Genomic DNA, 27,895 nt, shown 5'->3' on the forward strand with positions numbered 1-27,895 from the left:
CTGTGGCCATCTAGTTTATATTGTAGTCATTTGTAAAAAGGTGGTTTTCATAGTATGTACCCCACCAGGTCTGCTGTGCCAGTGGAGTTCCTCACTGGCTGTGTTTTCATTTGCAGCATATAGCCAGTTCTGGGAGTCAAGCTTGTAACTCCTGCAGGGAATGTTCTACCTGCTGAGTTGGTAGCTTTGCTTTCCATCCCCCCTGCTTTTACCTTGCCAGTATTCCTTCCCTTTTCAGTTGTGTCCTGCTGCTGTCCTGGGCCAGCCTGCACCAAGTGGTCCAAGGAGGGACAAGTACTTAGGAGCACAAAGCTAGTAAGTGATGGCTTCTGCCCAGCAGTGGCCTTACGTAGCTGGTTAGTTACTTTGCTTTTGGCATAGCACTGGCCAAACTTCCTGTTGCATTGTGCTCTGGGAGATGGGGGAGAGACAGAGCACAGTCCTTTCTTACAAAGAAAGAACGTGTAACTCGATTATATCTGGAAACGACTGGTCAGCTCTTCATGTATAGTCCAATAATGTTTTGCAGAATTACGTTTAGGAGTCAGTCTCTTTGAGAATCCATATAAAGGGGAAAATGACAAAAATATAGTTGCATATTGCAACTGGGTGTTTAGAAGAACAGAATGGAAGAATTTAAGTCACACTTTAAAAGATGCTTTCTTCCCAAGTGACTGAGGGAGCAGTGAAGTGAAAGGCAAGTTAGTAGATGAACAGGTCATTGACAAAGAGAAGCCAGATCACTTGGCTTTTATGGCACTGGAAATTTCCTTCAAAGCTTCAGTTATTTCCAGTTGCTGTTAGTGAATTAATCCTTCCATCACCTTGTGTGGAACAGATGTGTCCTTAGCTCTGAGTGGTAATAGTGTGGGAAGAGTTTTGTGTTTTTTGCCACTCACAGCTTGTGAATATTCATGTTCACATTGTACAGGTATGGAAACTGAGGCACAGAAAAAGGCAGGGACTTGTAAGTTTGAGTTGTGTTGTCCTTAGCCCTGCTAGCATCATACAGAGCTGGATTAGGATACCTATAAGAGGTCAAACCTTTCTCAGGCCTGCAAGGTAACGGAGGAAGCACATTTCACAACACATTGTGGTTTATGACTCTCTCTGACCTTTTTTTGCCCTGACCCTGTGGTAACTGAGATTGACAGCTGGTGCCCACTGGGCATTTAGGGACATTACAAACCAGCTGCTTTTTAAATTTGAGGAACCCTCGCACCAAATGAAGTGGCATCACCTTCCAGTTCTACTAATGGACTTCGACATCTTTGACCGCTTGAACCTGCACAAAGGAGGTACACAGCAATTAAAAATAAACAGTGACATTCTCAAACGCCCATGCTTGCTCTGATTGAGGCTGAGAGCACCAGCAGTGCATGGATTCCTTTATGCTGTTGCCTATGTAAATTGCCATCTGGGGTTGATTATCCATATAGCAAAGAGAAAAATTATATATATGAGTTTGGCAAAAAGCTTTGACACAGCAAACAGTTCAATCTCCAATTGAGTTAGTACTATTTGCTTACTAGCACCTGAAACCCACCTTGAAGAGCATGAACCTATGATTTCTGCAGCAAAAACAGTGTTGGCAGAATTCTGGATGTTCTGCAAGATATTTTTTTTGGTGGTCTTTCAGTCTCTACAGTCTTCCAGTTTATGAACTGTAACAACTCATGACATTTTTATTTCTGCTTTATAAAAGTTTCTGGAGTTTTAATATTAAGGATTCTTTTCAATGTAGATTGATTTTATTTTACTGATGGGTTTAGTGATGATAACTTCAAAATATTTACGTATCTTTTATTTCGTTTAATTGAGCAGGGATGTCAAATTCTAGTGCTGCTGCCTTTTTATAGCATGCTTTAATTGAAACAGTGTTGTTTTTTTAGCGAGGGAGAAGCACCTCTGCCTGCCTTATCCAGATTATTTTTTTTTAAATCATAGTAGCTTAAGAACAGCAGCTACTTAGAAGACAAGAAGCAGGACTTTTGATCTTATCTTTGGTTGTCTCAAAACAAGTAAGAAATGCTTATGTGAAAAGCAACTCATGAGTGTTGTATAGTATGTGGTCTCCCCAGTGTCAGTGGTTCTAGCTTTGGATTACACAGTTGCAAACACACTGGAAATATTGGAAGACTGGGTGAAATGGATGATATTTTAATATTCCTTTAAAGATGTTTTAGGGCACAGAGAATGTTCCAGGTTGGTTAATAAGAATCACTCTTTCTGTCTGAAGAGTTGTGAAAGATCACAAAAAGGTCAAGTCTGAACTGAGTGAGCAGGCAGAGACTGATACACAGGAAGAAGGGGATAAATCTGGTCATCCTGCAGCAGTTGACTCAGCATTGCCTTACCTGGGATCAGGTGCTACAGATTTGAAGCAGCCACAGAGCAGGAACATGGCAGCCAAGTACAAAGACCACTGTTGGGTTTTTTCAGGATTGGTAAAAAGTAGAAACTTCTTTTTGCTTGATATTCAAGTGCCTGTCTGTTCTGCTGAATGTAATTACTGACAAATGTCAGGACAAGTTGATGCAAGCTGGACATAGGGTGGAGATTAAGGGCTTCATTGGAGCCCAGATAAAAGTAGAGATGCTGCCATTTTGTGTTGTGTTTTGTCCTAAGTTCACAAGTGCCTTGAAGGCTGAGCAGCTGCGTTATTGGTGAGCAGTTGGTGATGTTTTTCTTTAGAGGATGATGTGGAGACTTTTGCTGTGTGCTGAAGCTGAATAATGTATCTGGTGTAATGTAGTACGAGGTTATGTGTTGTATAATAAATCATGTGGGCACCCAACCATTGGAGTGGCCTCGGGAGGTGCCTCTTTAGACAGTCAGATTTTTTATCTGCTTGGTGTGGCTGAGCTGTTATCATTAAAGGGGAATAGAAATATTCCTACCAGGCCCAACCTTCATTATCCCTGATGTTTGCAGGAGACAACTGCTCTTATTAATGTTGAGCATTTCAATCAAGCAAGTGTGTTTATGAAATGCTTCTCTTATATTGGAGTAGTCACCCAGGTGTTTCACTGCTCTGATACACTTTCAGCAGGTCACCTGAGACATCAGATACAAAGTGAGAAACTTGCTTCTGTTTATCTAGTCAACTCTTCTACTAAATTTGTCATTTTGAACCAGTAGTGGATTCTGTCTTGGCAAGGGCCTATTCTCTGCCAAGTTATATTGACTTTATGAACTTTTAAGAAGCATCATTTTGTAAGTGTGATACTGAGAAGCTTCATATATTTCACAATATGATAAGAATTTTGTTTTGTTTTGTTTTTTTTAAGCTTCATTGTTGGCTAGATAACCTTGGTCTGTTTTTTTGGCAAACATTCTGTAGTTTTTATGGCTCATCCAATGAAAAAAAATCTCCAGTGTCTGATAGAATAACCCAAGTAGTGTTTGCAAGAATATTTCCTTTAAACTACTGTAGCTATTAAAATCCTAACAGATATATCTGATTTTTCCAATATGAGTACTTTAGCCTGATGTCTCAAGACATCTGATTAGTGAGTTTTAGTATATAAATATAGTAAGAGCTAATTTAGTGAGTTTAAGGACTTTTTCCACAGAGTTGCACAGGTAAGTATTGTCAGAGAATATTTAAATCTCAGAAAACTAAGTTGGATCAAACCACACTGATTTGGATCACAAAAAGATTTGTATGTGGACTTTCATGGTGAAATCCTAGTTTTTACTACTATCATTTTGAGTTCTTTGGATCTCATCATATACCCCTTCTGAATTTCAGGACATCTTGACTGGTTTTTGCATAGCAAGGAGATAGAAGTCTTGCTAATTTTTGGAGAGGTTGTCTGAATGCTGGTTTAACTATTTTTTTTTTAATGTATCTTGGTTTTTTCATGCCCAATATTGATATAAAGAGCTTTAAGATGCTGTTAGTCTGCTAGGGAAGAAATCTATCTCACCTTGAGTGTTTTCATTGAAATGCTGTGCAGAAAGGCAGTTGAGAGAATAAGGTTGGAGGGGAGAATCAATAAAACATAACTGATAAAATAATGAAAAGCCATATTTAAAATACATGGGTGATAAAATACAAGACTCCTAAATCCTAAATCAATAAATTTAACACATACACATGTTATACATAGAATTTAATTCAGAACAAGTATTAAATGGTTTCTTTAATTGTCTGCCACTTCTAAAGCATGGGTAGTGTTTGGAGATTTTCTTCTTTCCTAGAAAACATCAGCATGAATCCTACTGGTTTTGCATCTGCTGCAGCATTTACTTAAAAGCAAAACATGCAGGATTTGGCTTATACTGAAAAGTACTTTGCTTTCAACATTTAGGATATTATCAGTTGTTTTGGAAGAATTAAACTCCTCAGCACAGTTCTTTGTGGTTAAGTAAAGGATTAAAGATCTGATCCAGTGCCTGTGGAATGAAATTTAGAACTTGCAATAAAAACTTCTCAAATCTTTTTGGCTCGATCTCTTAAGGGAATAAAAGTAGCAGATGCTGAGCTCTTTTTTTTTTTTTTTTTTTTCAAGATCAGTTCCCTCATTTTCCATGTCTATGGTTTTGTAACTTTTTACTGTGTGTTTTGGGTTCGTTTTTTGGTGTTGTTATTTTAAACTGTGAACTAAAAAAACTCCACAAACAATACCAGGCCCACAAAAACCCCACAACAACCAAAAGAACCAACCCAACTCCAAAGAACAGAATCCACTTGAATTTTGTATTGAGAGAAAAAAAAAAAAAAAAAAAAGGAAGAAAAATTCTATTTAACTTTAGACTTTAAGGCTCAGGAATAAAAAAGCTCAGGAAGAGATTTGTATGTTGCTATTCTTTCACAACCTGTTCCTGAAGTGTGGTGGTTTAGTTCATATCACTTCTACTTTTTTAAGTATCATATAGGTATTGTAAAAAGTGGGAGTAAGATAAAGGACTTTGTATGTTAAGGTGCATTTTATTCAGGACCAGGGATAAGATATAACAGAAAGGGAGCTGGATCCATATAATGAAGTTTTTAACTTGTTTCTACTTGGTCAGAGCAGAAGGGAAGGAAGCCAGGGGAGGGCAGCCAACCTGAGCAGTGCTAATCCAGACCATACACTGTTTTTGGAGCTTGTGTGTCTGATGTGATCTCTGTAGGCAGAGAAGTGGACTAGTCAGTGCTGGCCAATTAACTCTTCAAATACTAAAATTCATCTGCAGCTTTTCTTGGAGGTCTAGATGTACCCTGTGCTCCCTGCCAGCTAGAGACAGCTGGGATACAGATTGCCTTCTAATGGATTAGAAAAATTACCCCAAGTATGCAGGTTCCTTCCTAGGTTGGATCTGAAAAGGAAGAGATTTGTGTGTGGCTTCTGCCTTGCTTCTATCCACTTAAACCATCTTTAAATGACTGACTGGGATCCAGGCTCCATGTGGAAGTGCAGTGTTGCTGGAAGCAGCACTGTTCCTCATGGTAGAATGTAACTTCTGCAGTATTTCTCTGATACTGATTGCTTGTTCAGGGTTATCTGCAATGCTGACTAGTTGTAGTTACTGCAGGAGATAAGGGGAAGTGTGTATGTAGTGCTATTGCCACAGGGATAATTTTGCCTTTATTTAGAAGGAGCAGAGAGTTGTTATTGCCTAAGAGCTGGTATGTTATTCAGTGAGCCCAAAATGAAAAAAGTATACCATCATCTCAACTCTGAAGAGATGAAAATACTGTGTGAGATGACCATCATATTTATTGCAATGACTGTGTTTGTTAGATAAATTATGTTTTTTTCTGTCTAGATTTCAATATATCATTTGTTTCATGAGAACTGTTAGAAAAGCTAAAGAAAGTTGTTAGAGAACTACAAGGTGGGAAAGAAATGGAGCTGAAGAAGAGGGAACCAATGGACTAACAGGAAAATTATACAGGTAGAGTTTTTCTGAGGTTGGTCTTGGCACTGAAGTGTAATAGGTTCACTAGTGACTGCATGTACTCTTGTGTGTGTAGGCATTGTCCCCTCTGATGGGCCTCATTACTGTGCAGTGCAGACAGGCAGGTGTGACTGCCAGGTGTAGTCTGTGATGCTCAGTGTTCTATAGCTTTTTGTGAATTATCACACTACTGGGTTGTTGAATCTGATGTGAAGGGTCAGTATCACTGTACGAAGGAAGGTACTGATAGGAGGAGGGGGACTGGCTTTGAACTGGAAGAGAGTAGAGATTTAGGTTAGGTTTTTGGGAAGAAGTATTTTAGTGTGAGTGGTGAGACACTGGAACAGGTTGCCCAGAGAAGCTGGGGATGCCTCATCCCTGGAAGTCTGGATAGGCCTTTGAGCAATGTGGTGTAGTGGGAGGAGTCCCCTGCCCATGCAGGGGGCTTGGAAGTAGATGCTCTTTAAGGTTCCTTTCACCCCAAATGATTCTGTGACATTATGATTCTATGAAAGAGTAGCACAGTTTGAGAAGTGATGTGTTTGTGTATGTTATACTAGTGAGCAATTTGACTTCAGCACAGCAATGTATTGAAGGATAAGCAAATATGTAGGTTTGTGACTTCAGAACGTTGTTGCAAAAACCTTGGTATTTAATAAGCTATGAAGGTGACACCTGACATTTACAGACTCACAGAATAATTTTGGTTGGAAAAGACATGTAAGATGAAGTCAAACCATAACCTAACTCTACTAAGTCTAGTGCTTAAACCACATTCCCAAGCACCACATCTTCATGTCTTTCAAACATCTCTAGGGTTGGTGATTCAACCACCTCCCTGGGCAACCTGTTCCAGGGTTTAATTACTCTTTCTGTGAAGAAGTTTATTCTACATTTATCTCTGCTGTAACTCTACTTGTCTGCTCGTTTTACTTTTTTTTTCCCTACCTATTTACATCTTTTTTTTATCTCTGGCTTCTTTTCCAGTCTCCTAGTTGGTCTTCAGAGTTGCTGATATTTCCCACTTACACCATAAATTAACAAAACCACATATCCTGGGACTTAGTAGGTAACATGTTCCCTGTTGAACAGTTGCTGCTGCAGTGATCAAGTGTTGTGTTCTTGAGTTTGTGTACCCTGGGGTTCAGGATTAGTTTGAAACTAAGTTAATGGACATTGCTGTAGTAATCACAGGATTTCATCCAAATGTCTTTTTTGTTTAAACTTTATGGTAACTTTTTAAAGCAAAGGATGGCTGGTTTGTGTTTGCATAACTTGTTTGCTTAAGCATTGCTGCTGCCAGGTCATTAACTTCATTTTTATTTCTTTTAATTTATCAGGTAGAGTTGTTCTCAATCCAGTTCAATTGAAAACAGACCCACATGCATGTACACATACTTTTGAGCAGGAATCTTAGTGGAATGCTTGACTAATAATTGGAAAGGTAGCCTCCTGTATGGTAAACATGGCTTTCCCAGTGCATTCCTGCTGTGACTGTAGCTTCAGTATGAGTAGGCTTAGTTAGGGCAGTGACTAACTATCAGGTTTTAAATATTTAAGTTCGAGTGCTGGAGGCTTTGGCAAAATTTCAGGAACCGGAGTAAAGGAAGGGAATGTCACTTTTTATTCTTCCTTGTTCATCCATATACAGGAGAATTCCTCGTTTGATCAGGCTCTTAACATTGTATTAACTGAGCCACGGTCTGTATTTTACAAAGTTATGCTCAGATCTGGGCACTGGTAAAAAACCGATTTGAGTATTCAAAATGTTATTTAACCAAGACTGTAGAAGATAAACTTCCAAAGTTGACCAAGAGACAGAAGAAAACGAACTAATGCTTAAGTACCCAGCAATCTATTAGTCTATCACTTTCTTAAACTATTACTATAAAACTCTTATTACTATGACTCCATTTATAAAACTCTACATTTTATTCTTGGTTGCTACTATGAAAATCATGTGAGAATTGACTTGGCTTTTTAAAGGTTTGTTCACCTCATCACCTGAATCTGTTGTCATATGCCTGTGGTAATAACGTGTTGTTGAAACTAAATGTAAGATGCATCTCTTCACTAAAGTATTCCCATAATTTTCTATTCTAATTGCTGGTGCAGCTTGAAATGAAAGAAAAATAGTGAGCCAATATCTTTACAGTATTAGCTGGAATAATATAATTATGTTAGCTGCCTAGATAGTACAGAGATGAACATGATACGAATGCCTAGATACAGATTTTCATTTGCAACTGTCTGAAATGAAAACTACAAACTCCCAGGCTCTTCGTGGTTGTAAAGATTAGCTTGAAAGCATGTGCCAAAAAATGCAATTGCTTTTTCTTCCTTTAATGAATAAATAATCAAGAATAAATGTTTCACACTTTAGAAATCACACAGAAAGGTCAAATAGCCTTTTGAAAGAGTCACTCTAGCTAATACATCTTTAAATGTTTAAAATGTAGACTTTACAGCTATCAGACCTTTGTGAAAGTTAGATTTAGTAATTGTCTTCTGTCTGGCAAGCTGTTTTTAAAGCTATATTCTGTATATAGTGTGTGTAATAGATAGTGCAAAAGAATGGCAGGGATGGCCTTACTCCTCGTTCAGTTTAGATGCCAGAAATCAGCCATGACAACAGATTAACTCATTGGAAGCAGTGACCTTGTTACATATATAGATATCAGCTCTTTTTTTTTTTTTTTCCAAGAGAAGAGAGAGAAGTACTGAAAACTATTCAGAAGCTTGTTTGTCATTCAAGTTTTGTGAGGTTTCAAAACCTCTTGAAGTTTTTTGCTCTTTCTTTGTATTCATCCAACTGCTTTGTTTTCTTAATTTCAAATACTATGTTGTAGTTGCTTTTCTTAATATTATATATTTTACAATGAATCTCAATAGACCTTTATCCTAACTATTCCTAGAAGAGGCTTTTTTGGTCTGGTGTGCAACATCTAGTACATAGGAGTGCAACAAGTTAAACGGTGGCTTAGGAACAAAATACATGACAGCTTAGTTGAGTTTTGAAATATGGGTATTATTTATGTGGTGGTTTCTTTACCTTGTTGAAGACACTGATCCTTCTTGTGGTGCTAAGTTAATAATTTGAAGTCATCAGGGAGTGAGGAATATGCAGGTATCCCACAAACACTCAAAACCACAGAAAAGAGGGAGGGAGAAATTTGAAAAAATGAAGGATTGAAATAATTACCCAATAGGACTAAAATAAATGCCTGGTTTGGCCTTCAAATCAGTGTAAAGTAACATCAGTTCCTTTAGTCTAGATGCAAAGATACATGCAAATCTTTGTAAAAATAAAACACAGAAAAAAAAAATCAGCCTGCGTTTTGTGTTGAGTTGTGGGGAGAACTGGAGTCACGATTTGGTTGAATAAGCAGAATGTTTCATATGAACTGTATTTTTATTTAAAATGTTTATTTTCTGTTGTTGATTTGATGCTTTTGTTTGGGGAGGAACAGTTGTTTGTATAAATTATAGTAAAGTAGCAAGGACCCTCAAATTAATGCTTCACTCTTATGTTAATTATCTTTGCCCGAGGGAGGATTTTAATCTCTTATGGGTGGAGGTGGAGGAAGTTCTCCAGTGTGGTGGGGTCCTAACTTGCTCTGAGACCTCCTGTGAAGCTTAATGTGTGCCTGAGATGCTACATAAGATTTGAAGTTCAACATAATTTATTCTGATATGTTAATATTTCTCAGGCATGCAGTTCCTTAAATAGTGGAATAGTGGTGGAAATCTCCAAATTGGTAGAAATCGCGTCTGTTTTTCCTTTGTTCAGCAAGTCCTCACAAATTAAGAGTTCTAGGATACATTTGTATTCAAATGCCTTTTCATAGTTAAATTTTTTTTCAAGTCTTTCCTTTTATCCTTTCTGTGTTTTTCCTTTTTGCTTTTACTGCCCATCCATCCTGTATGTTGAGGTTGTTGAACTCCTGTTTTTAAATCTGCTTTCCTGATGTGTGGTATGTGCAGACAGCACCTAAGTGACTGTCTTCTCTGAGATCACAGGCTCCACCCCCACTTTTAGAGAGGCTCTCAGAGATGTTAAAATCTTGGAGAGGGGGAATCTTTGCCAACTTCAGGTTTACAGTGGGGTTAGAGATAACAGGGTAATAAGAGCACCAAGAATATGTTTAGGGAAGACAATTGTGGCTTGAGTAGCTTCTGCCTCTTTAAACAATATGTACGCTGAACTGATGTGGTGGATTACCCAACCACTGAGGCTATCTTTTATCTTTTTTGATTTATTTTTTAAAAAGACCCTAATTTTCTTGAAAAAACAAAATGTGAAGTTAAGGGTTATTCACTTTTTACATTATTTTCAGGGCTTGGGGCTTGATTTTTATGCGAGCTTCCTGTTTTAATTTTGGTAAGAAAAAGCAAAAGCATGATAAATGATCAGTTGTGCTGCTTTATAAGTCATTATTCTAATTCTTGTCTATCAGATTTGCATGAAGCTAATTAATATTAGCAAGATGTTCTAAAGATTCTTATGTGGGAAGAGAGATGGGTAAAGCAATTTTTGCATCAGATGTAAATGGGAGGAAGAAAGAAAAGTTAACATTAGGGCATAGTTTTGTGGTTATGGTGTGACTCGCAAGAAAGACCCAGACCATCTGACATGTACATTGCAAACAGTTGTAAAAACATACCATTAGATATCCACAATGTGTAGTGGGCTGAGTTAATGTTATTTTGAATCCTTAATGTTAAAGGTATCTGGCACAGCGAGTCTAACTCCACAAATCAAATGTTATATTCTTGCTTTTTGTTTTACATTACCATGTTGTGCCTGATGAACAAGGTCCTTTCTTATCAATTTGGCAGTGAAGGTTTAATCCTGCCTTTGATTTGTTCAGTTATTTAGCTTTGCTGAAACCAACCCAGCCTTTTGACTTGACTTGGGAGTTAGACCAGCAGAGAGAATACAGTGATGTGACTGCAATTTTTATAATTCTGCACAGTACTTTACAGTCTTGTGTTTTTTTGGTATTTTCCTGCATGTGGAAAATCAAATTTACAGAAGGTTAGGTCCATGTTTGATTATATTTTTGTTTTCCTTAATGTCTCTCTAAAATTGTGTGATGATAATTTTTCCCTGATGTGAAACTTCAAAATTTTGAATCTGTTTGGCCTCTACTTGTATCTCAGTATGATCATGTAGAAAAAAGATTCCTGTATCTTCCTTATGTTTCATAGACCATTGCAATTTCTTGAGAACCTTTGGTCAGAATTTGAATTCCTGTATTTTGCTGTCAGTTTTAAAAGTAATGGCTCTTGGATTCTGTAGCTTCAGTCTTGGCTCAGAAGGAGACATTATTAACATTTAATAGCTTTAAAAGAAGCTTTTTGGAAACTACAGGATCTGTGCTATGTGCCTCCATGTAAGAGGTTTTTTAATTTTCATTTCAGAAAAGGTTGGGATTTTTTTCTACAAAGCTATAAAGATGCCCTTTTTCCTCTTCTTTGTGATAGTGAGCTTTAGGATCAGATTCTGTTTAACAGAGTTAAGGCTTCATTCTGTCTTTAAATGGATTCCATCTATTGTTTTTTACCTGTGTTTGTAGGTCAAATAATAAGACTTTGATAGATTGATACTGTATTGCTACAAATGGCACGTTAAAAAGTTCTTTCTCATATCTAGCAATTGTAACAAGTGGGATTTGGTTTGAGAAACTGTCCTTGTCTCCTGCACTGATAATAAGAGGAAAGTACTTTTCAGAGTGCATGGAGTGATGGCACAGGAAGCCTGGAAAGGCAGGTGTGTGCTGGGTTTTTTGTGGGGTGGTAGTTCTTTATTTTGTCTGGTCAGATTTTTCTAATACAGGTGCTGAAAGTTAGTCATAGAGGAAAACAGATTGTCAGAGATCCTGATTATTGCCCCTCAACTAATTTGCAGCCACAAGAGCTCAGTGTTCATGTGAATCAGGCTGTGTCTGTTTAATGACAGATCAAGTTGTTTAATGGTGAAGGCCAATGAAGAACTGTAACTGGATTTTATTTGTTTCTAAAATGGTACTCCAACTGCTTGGAACTTGTGAAAGTAACAGCTCTAGCCCTGGAGAAAAAGATAACTTGTCTAAGACTTTCCCCTGCTATATTTAAGGAGCATATCAGACGTGTTTCTCATATGCAATTTTTTTTGTGTGGAAATTCTATCTAGTTTGAGTTCGTAGCACTCTGATAATGATCAGAATCCTGCAATAATGAAAAATAAATCAGTGCTGGAACAGGGAAATATTGGGGCTTTTGAACTTTCAGAGTAATCTTTTATGGTGTTTTTGTTCATAAATGCAACAAGCTTTAGTTTCTGTGAAGCAGACGGCTCAGAAAATGGGAGAAGCTGAAACCAGCACAGGCAGGTGTTGAGCAAATGTCTCCAATGAGCTCTCACAAGGGTTGTGTTATGGATCTTTGATTCTTTTTATTAGTCTGTTCAGAATCTCACTTCTCGGATTTGGACTTAATTGCTGGGTGATTCTGTGACATAAAAATCCAGATGTATACCTGTTGCTTAAATCTGATTCTGGCCAGTCTTACAAGTAAGATTTGTTTAGGCTTGTCCAGGTACCTTCTCATCACAACTGATCTATTGTCACTTCGAGATAATTTTAACTGACAAAATTACTAGACCACATGTTTGGGGTATTTAGTTATACCTTGTTAACCACACTTATAAAAACGTAGAGGACTTAAATGTTCAAAAAGCACAAATGTTTTCAGCCTCATCAATTATTTTTAATTTTAAAGTCAGCAGATGGAGCCAAAGGCTTGTAGAAAAATTACTTGTGCTGAAGAGATATTAAACCACAAAGCCCACTAAGTTTAACTAATGTTTCTACTGAAATGTATAACAGCAAAGCTATTTATTTGCTGCTAAACCTCATCTCAGTATTCCTTTTTCATTCCCTTGTCTCTGTGCAGAGTGAAAACTCACCCCTTTGTATACTGGGGAGACTAACAAGACTAAAAAATGTGAAGCTTGAGTAGGAACCTGATTTTCTTTGTAGAATTACATCTGTGGAAGGTTTTCTGCAGCATTGTTCACCACTTCATCAGGAATGTGTATTTTTTTCAATATTTTTACATCTCCTCTAAGTGCAGTAATTGGAATCCACTATTGAGGGTTAGGTTGGAATTCATTACAACTTCATTTTCCTTATTGCACAGTTGGTAAAGTACTGAGGTTTCATGTTTTTCTTCTGAAGCAACTGAAATAAGCCTTTGCCTTAGATAACATGTTAGGCTTGATATTCTAATAGACTAACCCTATGCTTTGGTTAAATATTAATATCCTTCTGGGATTTTAAACAATATCTTTAGAAAAATAAGGGAGTGAAAGGTTTCCCAAACAGTGTGCAATTTATCCCATTCTAATAAAATAAAAAAAGCAAAGGCAGTAAGTGGTACCTACCTTTTGCAGGAAAAGGGAGGAAAAAAACTGTCATAGGTATAAAATATGATATCCAAAGGGGATGCAAGAAGTTATGCTGACTGAACAGAGAATATTCCAGTGATGCAGTATTTTTTTTGCCTTTCAGTAAAGACAGAAAAATGAAAACGTTAAGTGAGTAATGACAGCTGTTTTGTCAAACTATTAAACTTAATTTTAAAAAATTCTTTCTCCTTTTAATCTCCTGAAGGACTATGAAATGTACGTATGTGACACAGAATATAGAGTAAGTGGTATATGAATGTATGCTGAAGTACTGCATGTGTAAGTTTCCTTTTTATTTTAGATTTGTGGAGCTAAGTCTCTTTAGTTTGGAGCAAGCATATCCTTAGAGTGACTTTGGAAACTTGGCTTACTGTCCAAGTGAAAAGCTTTTCTTATTTTTCTGTTTATCTTTGGCCTCATCTGTGTTTAAATTATCTTTCTTCTACTCCTCCTGTTGAAAGACAGTGATAAAACTTCAACCAATTGTACCAGCTTGCTGACTTAATTTCCTCTACTCACCACTTGCTGTAATAGCAAGTTTCTAATATTGACATTTTTCTTTTGAATGATATGATCAGTTCTTAGTTTCAGATTCACTCCTGACTTACTGTAGGCTTTTCTTGTTAGACATTTTTCTTCCTAAACAAAAGTATCAAGCATTTCCAATAAAACTGTATTTTTTTTCAAGCTATTCTGCCAAAACCCTCATAAAATAGAGGACTGGAGAGTGCATGTGGAGTTAGATCTTGGTCCAGTCTGCTAAAGTGGCAAGTGACCAAGCCTTGCAGTCTCACTGTGATGAGTATCTTCTATATCTATTCTTACTGTAGAATAATTTGAATGCATTTTAGAATAAAGAGAATATGAACTTGTGACATAGGAAGGCACTGCTTCTTGCTATATTAAAGAGACTTCTGGATATACAGCCTGAGTTCAGGATCGATTTGCACCCACTGAAAGGCCAATATCCTCTGCATAACATTGCTCTTACAGATGAGAGCAAATCCTGCTTTGGTTTTTGAGAGAAGAATGTTGGCTAATGAGGAGCAGTTGGTAGATGTGGCCAGTGGAGTGGGGTCTCCTTAGCAGAGACACTGCACAAAAAGCAGTGATAACTGCCTGAAGTTAGTGATAGGTGTTTTCAGTCGCAAGTTGTTGCCTTTGTCTCCCTGTAAAATGCTCTTCTGATATTAGGTATCTCTCTTAGATTGTAGTGACAAGCAAATCTAACTGGGTGGTTTATGACTTGGTAGCTTTTTTCAGAGATGTTTACCTCCATAGTGTGTGGGAGTTGACCTTGGGTGTTTGTAATTTTAAATTGAGAAGGTGCACAGTGTATTTATACAGTATATAATGTATTGAGAGAGTTGTGATACAATTTTGCACTGTTGAGGAAGTAACTAATCCCCCAATATCTGGGGGGAATGGGAACTGTGAGAGCTAGTGACTACATTGAAGAACAACTGCAAATAAGGATCATTAAGAAGTATTAAATTCTGGAGTTTTCAAAACCACACTGGCAAAAAAAAGTCCTGAATAATAGAGAGAATAAGGAAAAAAAAAATCTGCATTGTTGTGTAAGGTAGATAAGCTTCCTTTGGACTGGATCCAGTCCTCTCAAATAATTTCTTGTGACCTGCACACTTTGGATTACATGTAATTTCAAATTTAAAAGAAAGAGCCCAGCTTTCAAGACTGAAGGGAGTGACAGTTGCAGATTTCCAGTCCTGATGTCAGAGCAGAGACATGCAAAATCTTTTCCAGTCTTGGATTGTTAATTTTGAAGCCTAATGGTGGAACTTTGAAATGTCATTGGTTACTCAACTTCATGGCTTTGAAATGTCATTGGCCATTCAGTGAGGGTCTTCTCAGTATGTGTCACTGGGCAGGCAACAGCTGTCAGACCCCAAGGGTAGGAAGTGGAAGATTCTTCAAGGAAAGGAATCTAGCAGAAGATAAGATACAGGTACATAGGAAAAAAACCCCAACAAACTGACAAAACAAAAAACCGAGCAAACAGATAAGACAAGAAGAGCTGGTTTGGGTGTGCTGCAATACTGTATAAAGTATTCCAAAATTGTTCTTTTTCTCAAATACCTTTATGTGCCAGCATTAACAGTCCACTCTTCCTTCATGGGCTTCAGGTTGTCCTCCTTGCTTTTAACAAGCCTCTCTCATTGTTGACCTGTTGTCTGGTATTTTTGCATGGTGTCTCAAGTGCTGTCTTGCCTGTTTACCTGGGTGTGTTGCAACCTCAGTAAGCCTATTTTTAATGTCCCTTCATGGACCACATTTAGCTTCCTTTTAAAAGATCCATAAGGGATTAAAATGATTTATAAACTGATAGCTGTTTTCCATCTTATCTTCCTGACTGATAACTGTTGCCTTATTGCTGATACATAAACTCCCTGAGCAGATCTTCCTCTGATTTTTTGGGAAAATATACTGGCAGAGTGAATTCTAAACCAAATCAAAAGCACCAAGAAAAGCAGAATTGTGTTTTGTTCTTAGTCGATTCTGAATATTTTGGTAAACATCACATTACTCAAGAGAGTTCTGTGGAGCATTTACTGTGCCTCAGTGGTACTTGCACATCTCTGCACAATGGGCTTGTTCCATTCTTGGAGTTGCTGTATGTTTCCCATGTTTCTGTTACAGGTGCCTGTGATACTTGCTACTAGAAGATGAGGTAGCTTGTTTTAAGTAAGAAATGAATTTGCACAGGTACTCAAATACTGAAATGTTGGTGATAGTTGTAATTTCTTTGGATCTTGAAAGTTTTAAAAACATGTCAGTAGAACTGCCACTAAAAAGGCTGTGTGTGTGTAAAATGTAGAAATATTTATTGACTTGATGACAGCTGAGAGGTTTAGGCAAATAGAAAATGTGTTTGGAAGATAATAGTTTGGAGTTCTGTCATTTGCATACAGCTCCTGGCTGTCATTGTCAGGCTAGGCTAGGTATGCATGCAGCATGTATCAGGAATTACTTCCTTTATAATCAAACCTAGAGTTTTTTTCCAAATGGGACAGCTCTTCCAGAGCAAGGTAACAAATCCTTGAGCGGCAAAGAAGTCACAGCTCTACATCTATTGTAAATGCTTGTTGTATCAGAGGTGAGGGACCCTTTTCATGCGTTAATCAAAAAGACCTATGCAAACAAGCAAGAGGATTTTTTCCCTCAGTCAGTCACTACAGTTACAGAGCCTGACATTGTTGGGTGAACCTTTGTGATCTCACAGACTACTGCACACTCTTGTGTGCCAGACCCCTCTTAATAAAAACGTGGGGCGCTGGATACACAAATTCATAGCAGCTGTCACAGCTGGGCTGTGGTGAAGTTTGGTCAAGACCCTTTGAACTTTTTATTTCACACTAATCCCATTTAGTGTGATCAATATACGGACCTCCAGCTCCTAGGTCTGTTAATTAGGTGTCAAGTGTTGGGTTGGCCATGTCAGGCTGTAAAATACAAACACAGAAGAGACTATCAGTAGGGAAGTGAAGTGTTTATTGTCTGAATGTATATAAGCCATCGGTTCTGAAAAGTGGCATTTCTAGCCTAAGATGTCCTTAGGGATCTTGAGAGTCTTTTGTTTCAGTAAGGTAAATTTATAGTTAAATAAGCATTTTACCAAAAATATTGTTGTGGTTAGGGGGGAATGTGGAATAAGTTAAAAGATCCAACTCTACTAATAATTTGATGTTGGAATAGCTCTTGGCTTACCCCCCTCTCCTTTTCCCCTGTCAATAAAAATGTGTAATGCTTGCCCTGGTAACCATTTGCATTGGGCTAAGATGAAAGTCCTGTCTTGTTTTGTGTATTCACATCTACAATTAAGCTTTTCCTAAGACTTTACCAATGTTTATATTAACATGTGCTTTGTAGCATTCAAGCAATAGACAGGATAACTTAGGTCTTCATTTCCTCATCTGAAGGAATCTTGGGAGTTTTTTGGACTCCCTCATCTTTAGTTCTCTATCATTTAGAGAAGGGTAAATATGTAGAATGATATTTCAGCTTTCATACATTTTTGAGTTCCTTTATTTCAGACTTGCAGTGACAGAAAGGACTGGGGAGTTGCGAGTAGTTCATTTCATCTCCTTTGAAGAAAACCTAAAATTTATAATCCCAGATCAGACCTTTCCTATAACTCACACAACTCATCCTGTTAACTGTTTTAATATATGGCAGTGCTATTTCATTAAACAACATCCAGGAATAATTAGTTCAGCAACGATGCCTCGGAACAAAAGCCCTTGATTTCGTTTAACTTTATAAGTTGGTCTCTTTTGATCTGCAAGAACACATCTGGGGCCTTTAAGAAAGCAGAAAGAAAAATATTAAATGTTTAGTAAGGCCGTTGGTGAAGGTTTCAAAGCACAGTAACCCTTTGGTATCAGGATGTAGGTCAGAGGCAAAAAAAGTGTGAATTTCTTATAAAATAAGAGATCGCATGGCACCTCTGTATGGGGAATGCTGGTTTTGCTGGCTGACTACCACAACTTTTTGCCTCCATTTCCAGTTTCATGAGATGCAGTCTCTTCATTCTCTCCCCATTTTTCTCCCCTCCATTTGTCTGCTCTTCACCTGCTTTTCTCCCTCAGCTGCATGTGAACGGATTAATCAGAATCATGACACTCTAGAAAAAAGTGTCAGGTTTATAGCATCAGTGCATTAGAATTTATTTTTGCTCTATCAAACTTAGCACCCTACTGCTTTGTTCCTTAAATAGCATAGTACTGTTTGCCAGGGTGGTAGGGATAAATCCATTTGTTCGTTGCTCTAGACTTAACAGCTTAGATTTTGAAAATATACAGAGCAGAGGATATAAATTTACTCGTCTGATCTTAATCACTGTTACTGACTTGTATTAGGAATTGCTCACCAGTTGAACTCCTTAAAATTTGCCACTAAAAAAAAAATCCTACCTCAAGGGAAAGCTATAAAGGTTTTGTATGCAAATTGGTTTTTTTTTTCAGAAACTTAAAGTATAGTGAAAAATACTGTTTGATAGTAATTATTTATTTTTCTCTTCTCAGAGGTAGCTTTTGTTTTGGTTGTAATTAGTACAAGGAATTCACTAGGAGTGGTACCATATAATTTGATTTGTACTGATGCAAATGCTTGTGCTTGTTTGCTGCACTGTACGAGGTGCTGTTGTTTATATTCCAAGTATTTCATAGAAAATGTACAAATCATCACGATTAATGTTAACACTTGCCACAGCTAATGAAGCCTACCAGATCTCTCAGTAATTATTCATCACCTTTGTTTCATTTTGTATAAATCACAGCTTCTATTAATGAGCTAATTTCAGAGAAGGGACAGGAGAATTTTTTTCATGAAAAAGAAATGAGCAAAAGAACTTTGTTCTTATTTTTCCCTTTGACCTGTCAAAATAGAAGTGAAAAGAGCTGAAAATATTATTTTTAATTACAGGTTTTATTTTTAAATGCAGCTTTATGTTCACTGTGTGTTTGTTTTCCTTAGTGAGCCTTTAACTCCAAGGTTGTGACCCAATAATGACCTCTTTCCACTCTCAATTGCTTTTGACCTACTCCATTAAGTAAAAAGAAATAATCTAACAGAAGGGTAACCAGATCACTGCTACCACACCAAGGAAACAAGCAGGCTTTGGGATGCTCTTCTTTAATCTCTCTATCCACAGAGCCTTCATTTTAATTTGCAAAATTGAACCCAGATCGAGAGCAGTAAAGCCTGAATACAGTAAATATTCATGCCTCAGTGATCTAGAGTGGCTCCATTACATTTCAGAGATTGGGAGAATTACCTTTTGGATTATGTATATTCATGGGCTGATTTTTATTTGAGATATAAATATTACTCACGTTGGGCTACATGTCACACATTCTACCAAAACCAGCCTTCTCACAAAGCTCCAAATGTTCCTTACACGGAAAAGTTTTACTTCTTCACCCTATAGTTTCTTTCCTTTTATGCTTTTCAAAGGCTGGTAGTAAACAAATTTTTTTTTAAGAAGGAGGAAAAAATCCCAGTAGAAGTTCTTCTATAAAACCTTCAACCCTGTGTTTACTGTGATGTGTTCTCTTGCATGTGACTTTGAAGTATTCAGATAAAAGGATTATTGTTGTTCTAAACCTAAATCTATTTGGAAAAAAGAATTCAGTTCATTCTGTTGAAGAAGAAAGTTCCAGACAGCCTTTCTTTAACCTATTATTTTGCATTGGTTTTGCCTTCTTTTTGGTTTTTTTTCCTTTGAAAAATGTTTTATTTAAATATTGTTGCAGAAATTTTAATTGCTATGTACATGTTAAGCTTATTCTGTGTCATAATCTTACTGTGGGTCTGGTGTTCTCTGCATAGATAGTTGTTGGCTAAACTCATTGGCATCGTGATGCTTTTAATATTTGGACTTTGTCATTTGGTCCATGGCACAAGCAGTACCACTTGATCTAAGGGTACTTGACATCTTAAGGTTCCTTTTTCGGTTGCAAAAAAGCTATGAGAGATTTTAGTCATTTGGAGATGAAAGGATATATAGTAGGTATTGGGCTTCTGCTTCACTTCACACATCTTTGGAATGTGGGGATCTCATCCGTACCTGCAGCTCCTAGCATTCAGCATGTACAGCTGTTTAGGCTCTCTTGGCCAGAGGACTGAAAGGAGATGTGGTCCTGCCTCTTCTCTCTGCTAGAGTAAATGTTTGAGTAGGTTGACCCAAAGCTAGAAGAGACAATTCAAAGGGATAATAAAGGGTCTTGGTGTTCCCCTTGTGAATCCCAGGTAGAGGAGGAGAGGGGTGGAAGCTGAAGAGCATAGTAAGAACATGCAATTACTGGGAAATACTGCAAAGGTCAAACCATGCTTGACCAGCCTGGTTTGCCTTCTGTAGCAAAATGTAGAGACAGGAAGAGTCATTACTTCAGTAAGGCTTGGGTACATCTCTCTCAGCATTCTCATGTGGAAGCTGGGCTTGTACGGGTTAGATTTTGGGAGTTCTGGTGCAAATTGAAGATCTGCTGAAGTGGTTGAGGCTATTGGGACCTTTGCTGTGAATGAGGAAAATTGCTATGAAATGGTAAATACTATGGAAAAAATAAAAATAAAAAATCAGCCTTTTGCTTTCAAAAACCAGACGCTAGGTTTTTCTTGAGAATCTGAGTTATGGCAAATGATGCAGTGAAGTTTCCTGTCTGCAGTGAGGTGTAATGCCATGTTATGTAACAAGGCTGACAAGATTACTGAAGTTTACCAAATAAATGCTCCAGTAAGATAGCATACATGCAGTACAGTGTGAATTTGATGGTTTACAGTAAATAGTGAATTCAGGGCAGCTTGGTCATGAGGAGGAAATAGAGGATAGTTTTCTTATTCAGTGAGCTTTGTCCAGTCAGTGCATGGGATGGATTATATTCTGTGGAAAAAAAAAAAAAAAGTTAATATACTTAGACTGTAGGAGAATGCACAGGTCCAGAATGTCACTTAAATTTATGTGCAAAATCTTAATCTTGACATTTGTTAATTTTTAATTGTGTGCATGAATACAGCACACATGTAATTTAAAATAAAATTATAGTCTTGAAGCAGAGCAGCATGAGAGTAACATCACTGACCAGCTTCTTTATTTACTGGGTGAATAATCATTTCTTAGATGCTGTGAAAGGAAATAAGCTAAAGGGATTTTGGTATTTCCTTTTATAATGCTTTATTCCAGTATTGCAATGCAGGCTCTTCAAGCTATGGTGTTATTTTATCAGGAGGAGGAGTATATTAAACAAAATCTGATAAGCATGTATGTGGCATTACATAAGCACTGCAGTGGTATGTGGTGAATTCCCTTATAAACTTCACTTTTAAAATGAACTTAAAATAATTATTCTTTGTGAAATATTAGGATTTTTTCTCTAGATGCTTTATTCCTTTCCCATGTAGAGGCAAAGTGAGACCATTGACAAATTACAGATTGTAGAAATATTCAAAATCTTAATAAGTAAAATGTTACTAGGCCACATGATCTTGGTGGCACCTGCAAACTTGAAGTTATTTCTGACTGTCTTTGGGGTTTCAACTCCTTGTAGTTGGTCCTAGCTGCTGGTGTTTTGTTGACTCAGGAGACATGGCTTTCCACAACCTGAGCAGTGAGCAAAGTTTACTGTTGACAGCTCCTGTTTTTTCTGTTTTATGCTGTTCTGAAATACTGTTTGAAGATTTGGAACTAGTGTTTCTTAATATTCATTGGATATGACATGAACTGAAAAGGCATCTCGGAGAATTAAAAAAAAATATTCCATGTCTTGATTTTTAAAATAAAATTTCATTTGAATAGAGGGATATGGATGGAGTAGGGCAAAGGCCTTGGCTTATCACTTCTGATTGCTCATGGCTGTTGCTGTCCTGTGCTTTCACAGCCAGGTATCCTTTTGACACTATCAAGCAGGAGTGGTTTTACTTTCTTTGCTGAACTCGCTGCTGCTTGCTCATCTGTAAGACACAGCTTTGCTTGTGAATGGTCATCCCTCATAAAGCAGAGGTCAGCATGCTTCATGTTTACCAGAGAATTTCTGAAAGTATCTGCTTACATGTAAGAGCAGTTTTATGTCTGAATTAGAGCTTTGCTTAGTTTCAACACACTGGCTTAGACAAGGGGTTGGCTGGAAAACTAAAAGCTCTGGTAGCCTTTCAGACAAGTGGGCTACGTTTTTTTTGACAGTGTAGCTTGATACCCTCAGATCACCAAGAGGCGATACTGAAAGCAGGAAGATGAGATGCCTTACTCATTATTTGGATTTGTAGTAGGACGATAGGGAGGAAGGCAACCCTTGCTTTCAAAAGCAGCAGACATGCAATGCCTTTTGGTCATACAGCTGGGCCTTAGTTTGCTGTTCCTCTTCAGCTGTAAGGAGGCACTTGTATGGGATGATATTAAGATGTTGGTTTCTTGTATTTGGCACTCTGCTGCAAAGTATGGTCAGTTTATGCATCTCAAGGGTTGATTTTTCTTGTTTGGGTGCTGATTCAGGCAAGCTTGCTCTTGATGTATTTTTAAACCTCAGGGCTGAAATGGTGCTTTTGTCTCTTACCAGTTCCTCTTCCTTCTTGGATGTAATTTTGAAGATGCAGCTCTTAGCAGCTCTGCTGCAAGGTGTGATCTTCATTTTAAACTTGCTGCAGTCCTCTGGATTTGAAGTACAGTCACTTTTTGTAGCACATGTGACTCCTCTTAGAAATACTGCATTTATAATTGGTATTTTCTTTAACAGATTATTAAGACCAATTATTTTAACACTGCAATTTCTCATCAGTATTACAAGGAAGTGTGGTTGTTCTATCTTTCACATCATAAAGATGCACAGGCAACAATGGGAGGCAGCAAGCAGGATGGCTAGGTTCTTATCTAAAGAAGTTATGAGCAATGGCATATGGTTGATAACTTAATGGAAGCTGGATAAATAAAGGAAAAGAAGCTCTAACATATCAGGGGAAAAAGTCATTAGTGGACTTTTTCTGTATCCTGTTTTCTATTAGTTTGTACTAAACTGCTTTGAAAATCTTTGAGCTTTTCCTTTGGTCTTCAAATAATGGGTTCTCATATTGAACACATTTGTTTATCTCAAGGGCTGAATTGTTTGGGTGCTTTTGACTTCTGCTTTGCATTTTTCTATCTGTGTTTGAACACAAAATTCTCTCGTCCTGTTTTTTTAGACCTTTCCATAAAGCTTCAGGAGCATTAATGTGATTATACAAATAACATTTTAAAAGTGAAGCAAATCCCTTTGCAAGTGATACAAGACTTCAACACATGGCTCTTGATTTATACAATGAGATATAATCAATTCCCTTGCGCCATTATTAGAAAACAAAATGTGAGTGAATTTTGTATCAAACTTCGTAGCAAGTTTTAGAATGGTATCCAAGTTTTTTAATGTTTACCTATATTATTTGCATGCAATGAAAGAAGAGGAAAATATATTCCTAGGGGGCTGTTAAAATGGGCCTTGCACTGTTTTCATAGACAAGATGAGTTAGAAGTTGTTTTAAAGAAAGCATTTTGAGGTTGAAGATTGGGTGCTCAAAATGCAAAGAAATGACTAAGGTATTGGTCAAAACTGGTCTTGGGTATGAATTCCTATTGCTCAGGACCAAATGCTCTGAAGTATTTAACATCATTCTGTGGGTAGGTGGGTGGACTGAGTGATCCAGCCCCAACTCCATACTTGAAATTTTTTTTGCTGTAAAGCTAAAGAAAATATGTGAAAGTTTAGAACTGGGCTATAACTTGTAGGGGATCCCTTACATAGGGAAACTAGATATGCATAAGAGAAACAAAACTAATACTGAGGACTGGTTGCATCCTTTTCAGTGCTTCTAGGTTTGTATTTTAAAGGCCAAACAAAACAAAGATGAATTTTAGTTATGTACTTGAGTGTTTTTGAAAAAAATAAAAAATTTTAAAAACCTCAACAACAAACCCTTACATTTGGAGTATTTAAAAGCATGGATGAATGTCTCTGTCAGTTGGGGTCAGAGTGAAATGGAATGAAATACTGTACTGATGTTCATGGTCTGCTCAGAAAACAGGAAGTTGGTGATTTAAAGCTACTCTGGCTCTTGTTATTTGATCCAGTGGGTGCAGATCAGCTCACTGATTCACTTCTTTGCTGGTTCCATGTCTGACCTTTTGAAAGGGATGCAATTCCAACTCACTTCTCATGTGATCTAAGCCACCTCCTCCAGTCACCAACGGGCGTTTCTGGTCAGATTGTAATTTCTGCATCCATTCTATGCTTGGAACAGTTGATCATCAGTTGAAGTTACTGTGCTGTAAACTTTCACAGTTGATTCTGGTACTGAGAACATGGGGGAAAATGAATGGCCTTGCATGTCTTCCCATTTATTTTTCTGTTCTCTGATATGTGTATGACAACTTCAGGTAGAAGAACAGATAGGATGAATGTAAGCGGGGAAGCTGTTTGTTTAGAACTAATACAGGTGGACCGGTTAAATAATCTGCAAGGTAGCGGACAGGTCAGCATGAAGTGCTGATTTTTGGTAGGTACAGTAATGCAATAGCTTTTCTTTGACATGGCTGAGGACAGGCAGACCTGTCTGAAAGCCAGACCTAGCTATAAAGAGGCCAGGTGATTCTTAAAGCTCTGGCTGAGCACAGCCAGGGTGTGGGGGGTTTGCCTCCTGTGAGAGAGCTGGGGGAGCTCAATCAACTGCTTTGGGTGGGGGGAAAAGGCTTTACATGGTTCCACATGTTTTCAGTTGGTTGATTTATTTTAATTAGGATACTATTTTCTGAAAGTCAGGATCCAAGACTTTTTTTCTTGAGCTTGCATTGGGAGACTAAAAGGCCTGTCAACAAATAGATGAGCAGGAGCTATCTTGTCAAAGCCTCATGCAACACTGGAAAATAATCCTGTGTTGATACTTCACTGCAAAGTTTCTCTTACACGTAGGAATCACAGGAAACTTTTGTCATGGAAAGTGACTTCACAGCTGTGTATTCTCTTTAATGTAGCTGAAAAGTGAGAAATGTGGAAGAACACAGCTAGTATTCTGGTACAAGCCAGCTCTGTCTGCCATGGTTGGTAACTGCAAATGTCATGGAGAAACTTCATTCTTATGAAAATATTTTGAAAGTACTTGTTAATTCTCTGATTGTTATTTATGCACTGCATGTCAGATGCCGAATAATTTGAGTTAATTTAAGGCAAGAGAGTAGGAGTAACACATTTGAGGAAGGTTTTGAATATCCCTACTTAAAAATGAAGATATATTCTGTGTATATGCACACAAGAATAGGGTTCTTTAAACACATTATTTATTCTTGAATTTTGAGTGCTGTGAAAGATGTTTCAGATGAATATAAGTAAACTGTGTTAAGAGACTACCAAATATTTTCTGTAATAACTGTTTAGGTGGGTAGTTTCTAGAAAGTAATCTTATAAACTGGAATATTTATATAAAGAAAAAAATACCTGTATTGTGGCTCCATTTAAGGGGAAAAACTGCATCATTGATCATCTAGTTTCAATTTTTGTGTTGGGGTGCAACAGAGATGGAAGATTTCTTAGTTCTTGTCAGTTTATTTGCCCTGTCTGTGATTGGAGAAGCTAGAAGGTTTACTGTCAATATTAGTACATATGAAATCTCAGAAGCTTTTCAAACCTCCATGGTTTGGGTTGGTACTTTTCATCTGGCAATTTCAATCTTGTAGCGCTTGTTTGTGAAACATGTATGTTTAGAAAACTTCCCTGTTTTTTAAGTCTTTAAACATTACTTGTATCAGCAGTGTTGTAATCACAAGAATTGAAACTGGAGAAGGGGGAGGTGAGGCTATGGTGAATAAAAGAAGGGTCCAGACTTCTTAGTGGGGGGCTTTTCTCTTCCATGAATGCATGAATTCCTCTTGGACTCCTTTATCATCATATTCTGTGGATTCTTCAGGAATCCACATGCACTGATGCGGCTTTTGATTTGAAAGATGTTGCAATAATAATTTGTAATCTGAAAAAGGGCATTTCTTCTGGATTTGGTTAGCAGCCAGAGATCCAGGGAACCCATACAATATTTATAGTAATGAAGCCCATGGCCACTGTTATTTGTGCAATTACAGTTTCAAGAAGGAATGCAGGTTTTTTGTTGTTCTCCAGAAGCCAAGCAGCTGCTAGATATTTTTTTTTTGCTTTTTAAAAAATCAGATTTCTTTATTTTGCCTGTGACCATGTTTTGCTGACTTATTTGGAGAGATCTTTATATTCTAGTTACTGAAGGTTTTAGTTCAGCCAAAAGGCTTTTCATCTGCTCCTCTATTTTGATCTAAGTTTCTGTAATTTGTTCCCCTCTGACTCTTCCTTTTTCCCAATACACTCTTCTCCCAGTCACACAGATGCATGAATGGGTGTTGTAGAGCTAAACTGTGTGTTACTTGGCCTTGTACATGTGTTGCACTCATGCAATTAATTGCTTTTTTCTGGCCTTTTTGTCAATAGGTGACAAAGAAAGTCAAGTCCATGCAGATGTTTCATACTCCTGTGACTTATGCCATGCAGGGTGACAGAGTAGGTATCTGTGTAACCCAGTTTGATCCAAAACTCCTAGAACGAGGCTTAATTTGCACCCCAGAGTCACTTCATACCATCCATGCTGCAATCATTTCCCTGAAGAAAATCCAGTATTTTCGAGGAGCTCTTCAGACCAAAGCCAAGTTCCATATCACAGTTGGTCATGAAACAGTTATGGGAAAAGTCATGTTTTTCAGTCCTGCCCCTGCTGACTTCAATGAAGAAATACAAGAAAATGTTTTTGATTTTGAGAAAGATTATCTCTATCAAGAGGAATATCTGTCCAAGGACTCAAATTCTTCAGAGGATAACAAAGAAAATGATCAGGCAGGAGAAGTCCAGCTCCCAAAACAGCAGTGGGCTTTGCTGGAGTTTGAGAAACCAGTCACTTGTCCTCGACTGTGCCTTGTGATTGGCTCCAAGCTGGATACAGATATTCATGCAAATACCTGCAGGTTGGCATTCCATGGGGTACTGCTCCAAGGCATGGAAGACAAGAACTACATGGAAACTTTCCTGCCAAAGCTGAAAGTGTACAAACTGAAGCATAAAGAAGGACAAGTGGAAAGGGTAAGCTGTCTTTTTAATGCTGTACATGGGAAGGGGAAATACTTGTTTTGTGTAACTACATATATTGGTGAGCTAGAGAATTTTCACTTATGTTGCAGAGTCTTTATACACCTTTCTTATATTTGTGTACCTAGTGTATTACAGCTTGTCTGCTTGCAAACAATCGGAAATGACTACTGAAAAGTGACTGGTTTATCCCAATCAGTGCAGTGTTTGAATAATTTGATGTTGGTTTTTCATTGATCCTTCTGATGCTTAGACACTGTTTTTCCTGCAGTCTTACTTTGTTTGGGTACGTTCCTAAGTGTCTCGTCTATTCTCTTCCAAATTAACAAAACTTCCAGCTTTTTGTTGATGTATTTTAGTTACTCTGCAGTACATTGAAAAATGTATAAACCAAACAGGAAGAGTAGCGTTAAATTACACAATAATGCTTTTTCACATTTTATTAAATAAGAACCTGAATTACTAAAACTTTTTTTACTAGGCAAAAAGCTTCCTACAAAGTGCCTTCCAGAGCTATAGCAGCATCCCACAGCTAGGATCAGGCTGGTGACATGGAGAACTTGGAAACTTAATCTAATCTGTGTTGTTTCTGTGTTGCACAGGTGTTAATCTGCTGTAATGTATCTACTCACCTCACCTCGCTGGTGGAAAATAAAGGTGCTTACTGGAGAAGCTGGCAGCTAGAATAAAACTTAATTGGGCATTTTTACTGTCCCTTCAGTGCAGATAGGCACTTTCAGTGACCAGTGGTCTGCTATTATTGTTGTCAGAAGTTTGATCTTGGTGGTGGTTACTTCTCAGTAATCAGTGGAGAACCATTTGTTTATACATCCTGCAGTGGAATTTTGCATGATGAATGGTTTAGGTGGAGATGTGCAATATATAAATAATTTATTGCTTACCCCTAAATGAGCAGAGTTGATGT

The 27,895-nt window shown here is 37.6% G+C and overlaps 1 protein-coding gene across 1 annotated transcript in view; it reads left to right on the forward strand.

The window, feature by feature from the left end:
• Positions 1-27,895, forward strand: part of EEFSEC (eukaryotic elongation factor, selenocysteine-tRNA-specific) — an 88,937-nt gene that overhangs the window by 7,847 nt on the left and 53,195 nt on the right. Inside the window, exon 5 of the mRNA XM_010001602.1 lies at positions 26,323-26,964. Coding sequence (XP_009999904.1) covers positions 26,323-26,964 — 642 coding nt within the window. The remainder of the gene's footprint in view (positions 1-26,322; positions 26,965-27,895) is intronic.

Source organism: Chaetura pelagica, unplaced genomic scaffold (assembly GCF_000747805.2).
Source record: "Chaetura pelagica isolate M959 unplaced genomic scaffold, ChaPel_1.0 scaffold1037, whole genome shotgun sequence".
NCBI classification, from domain to species: Eukaryota; Metazoa; Chordata; class Aves; order Apodiformes; family Apodidae; genus Chaetura; species Chaetura pelagica.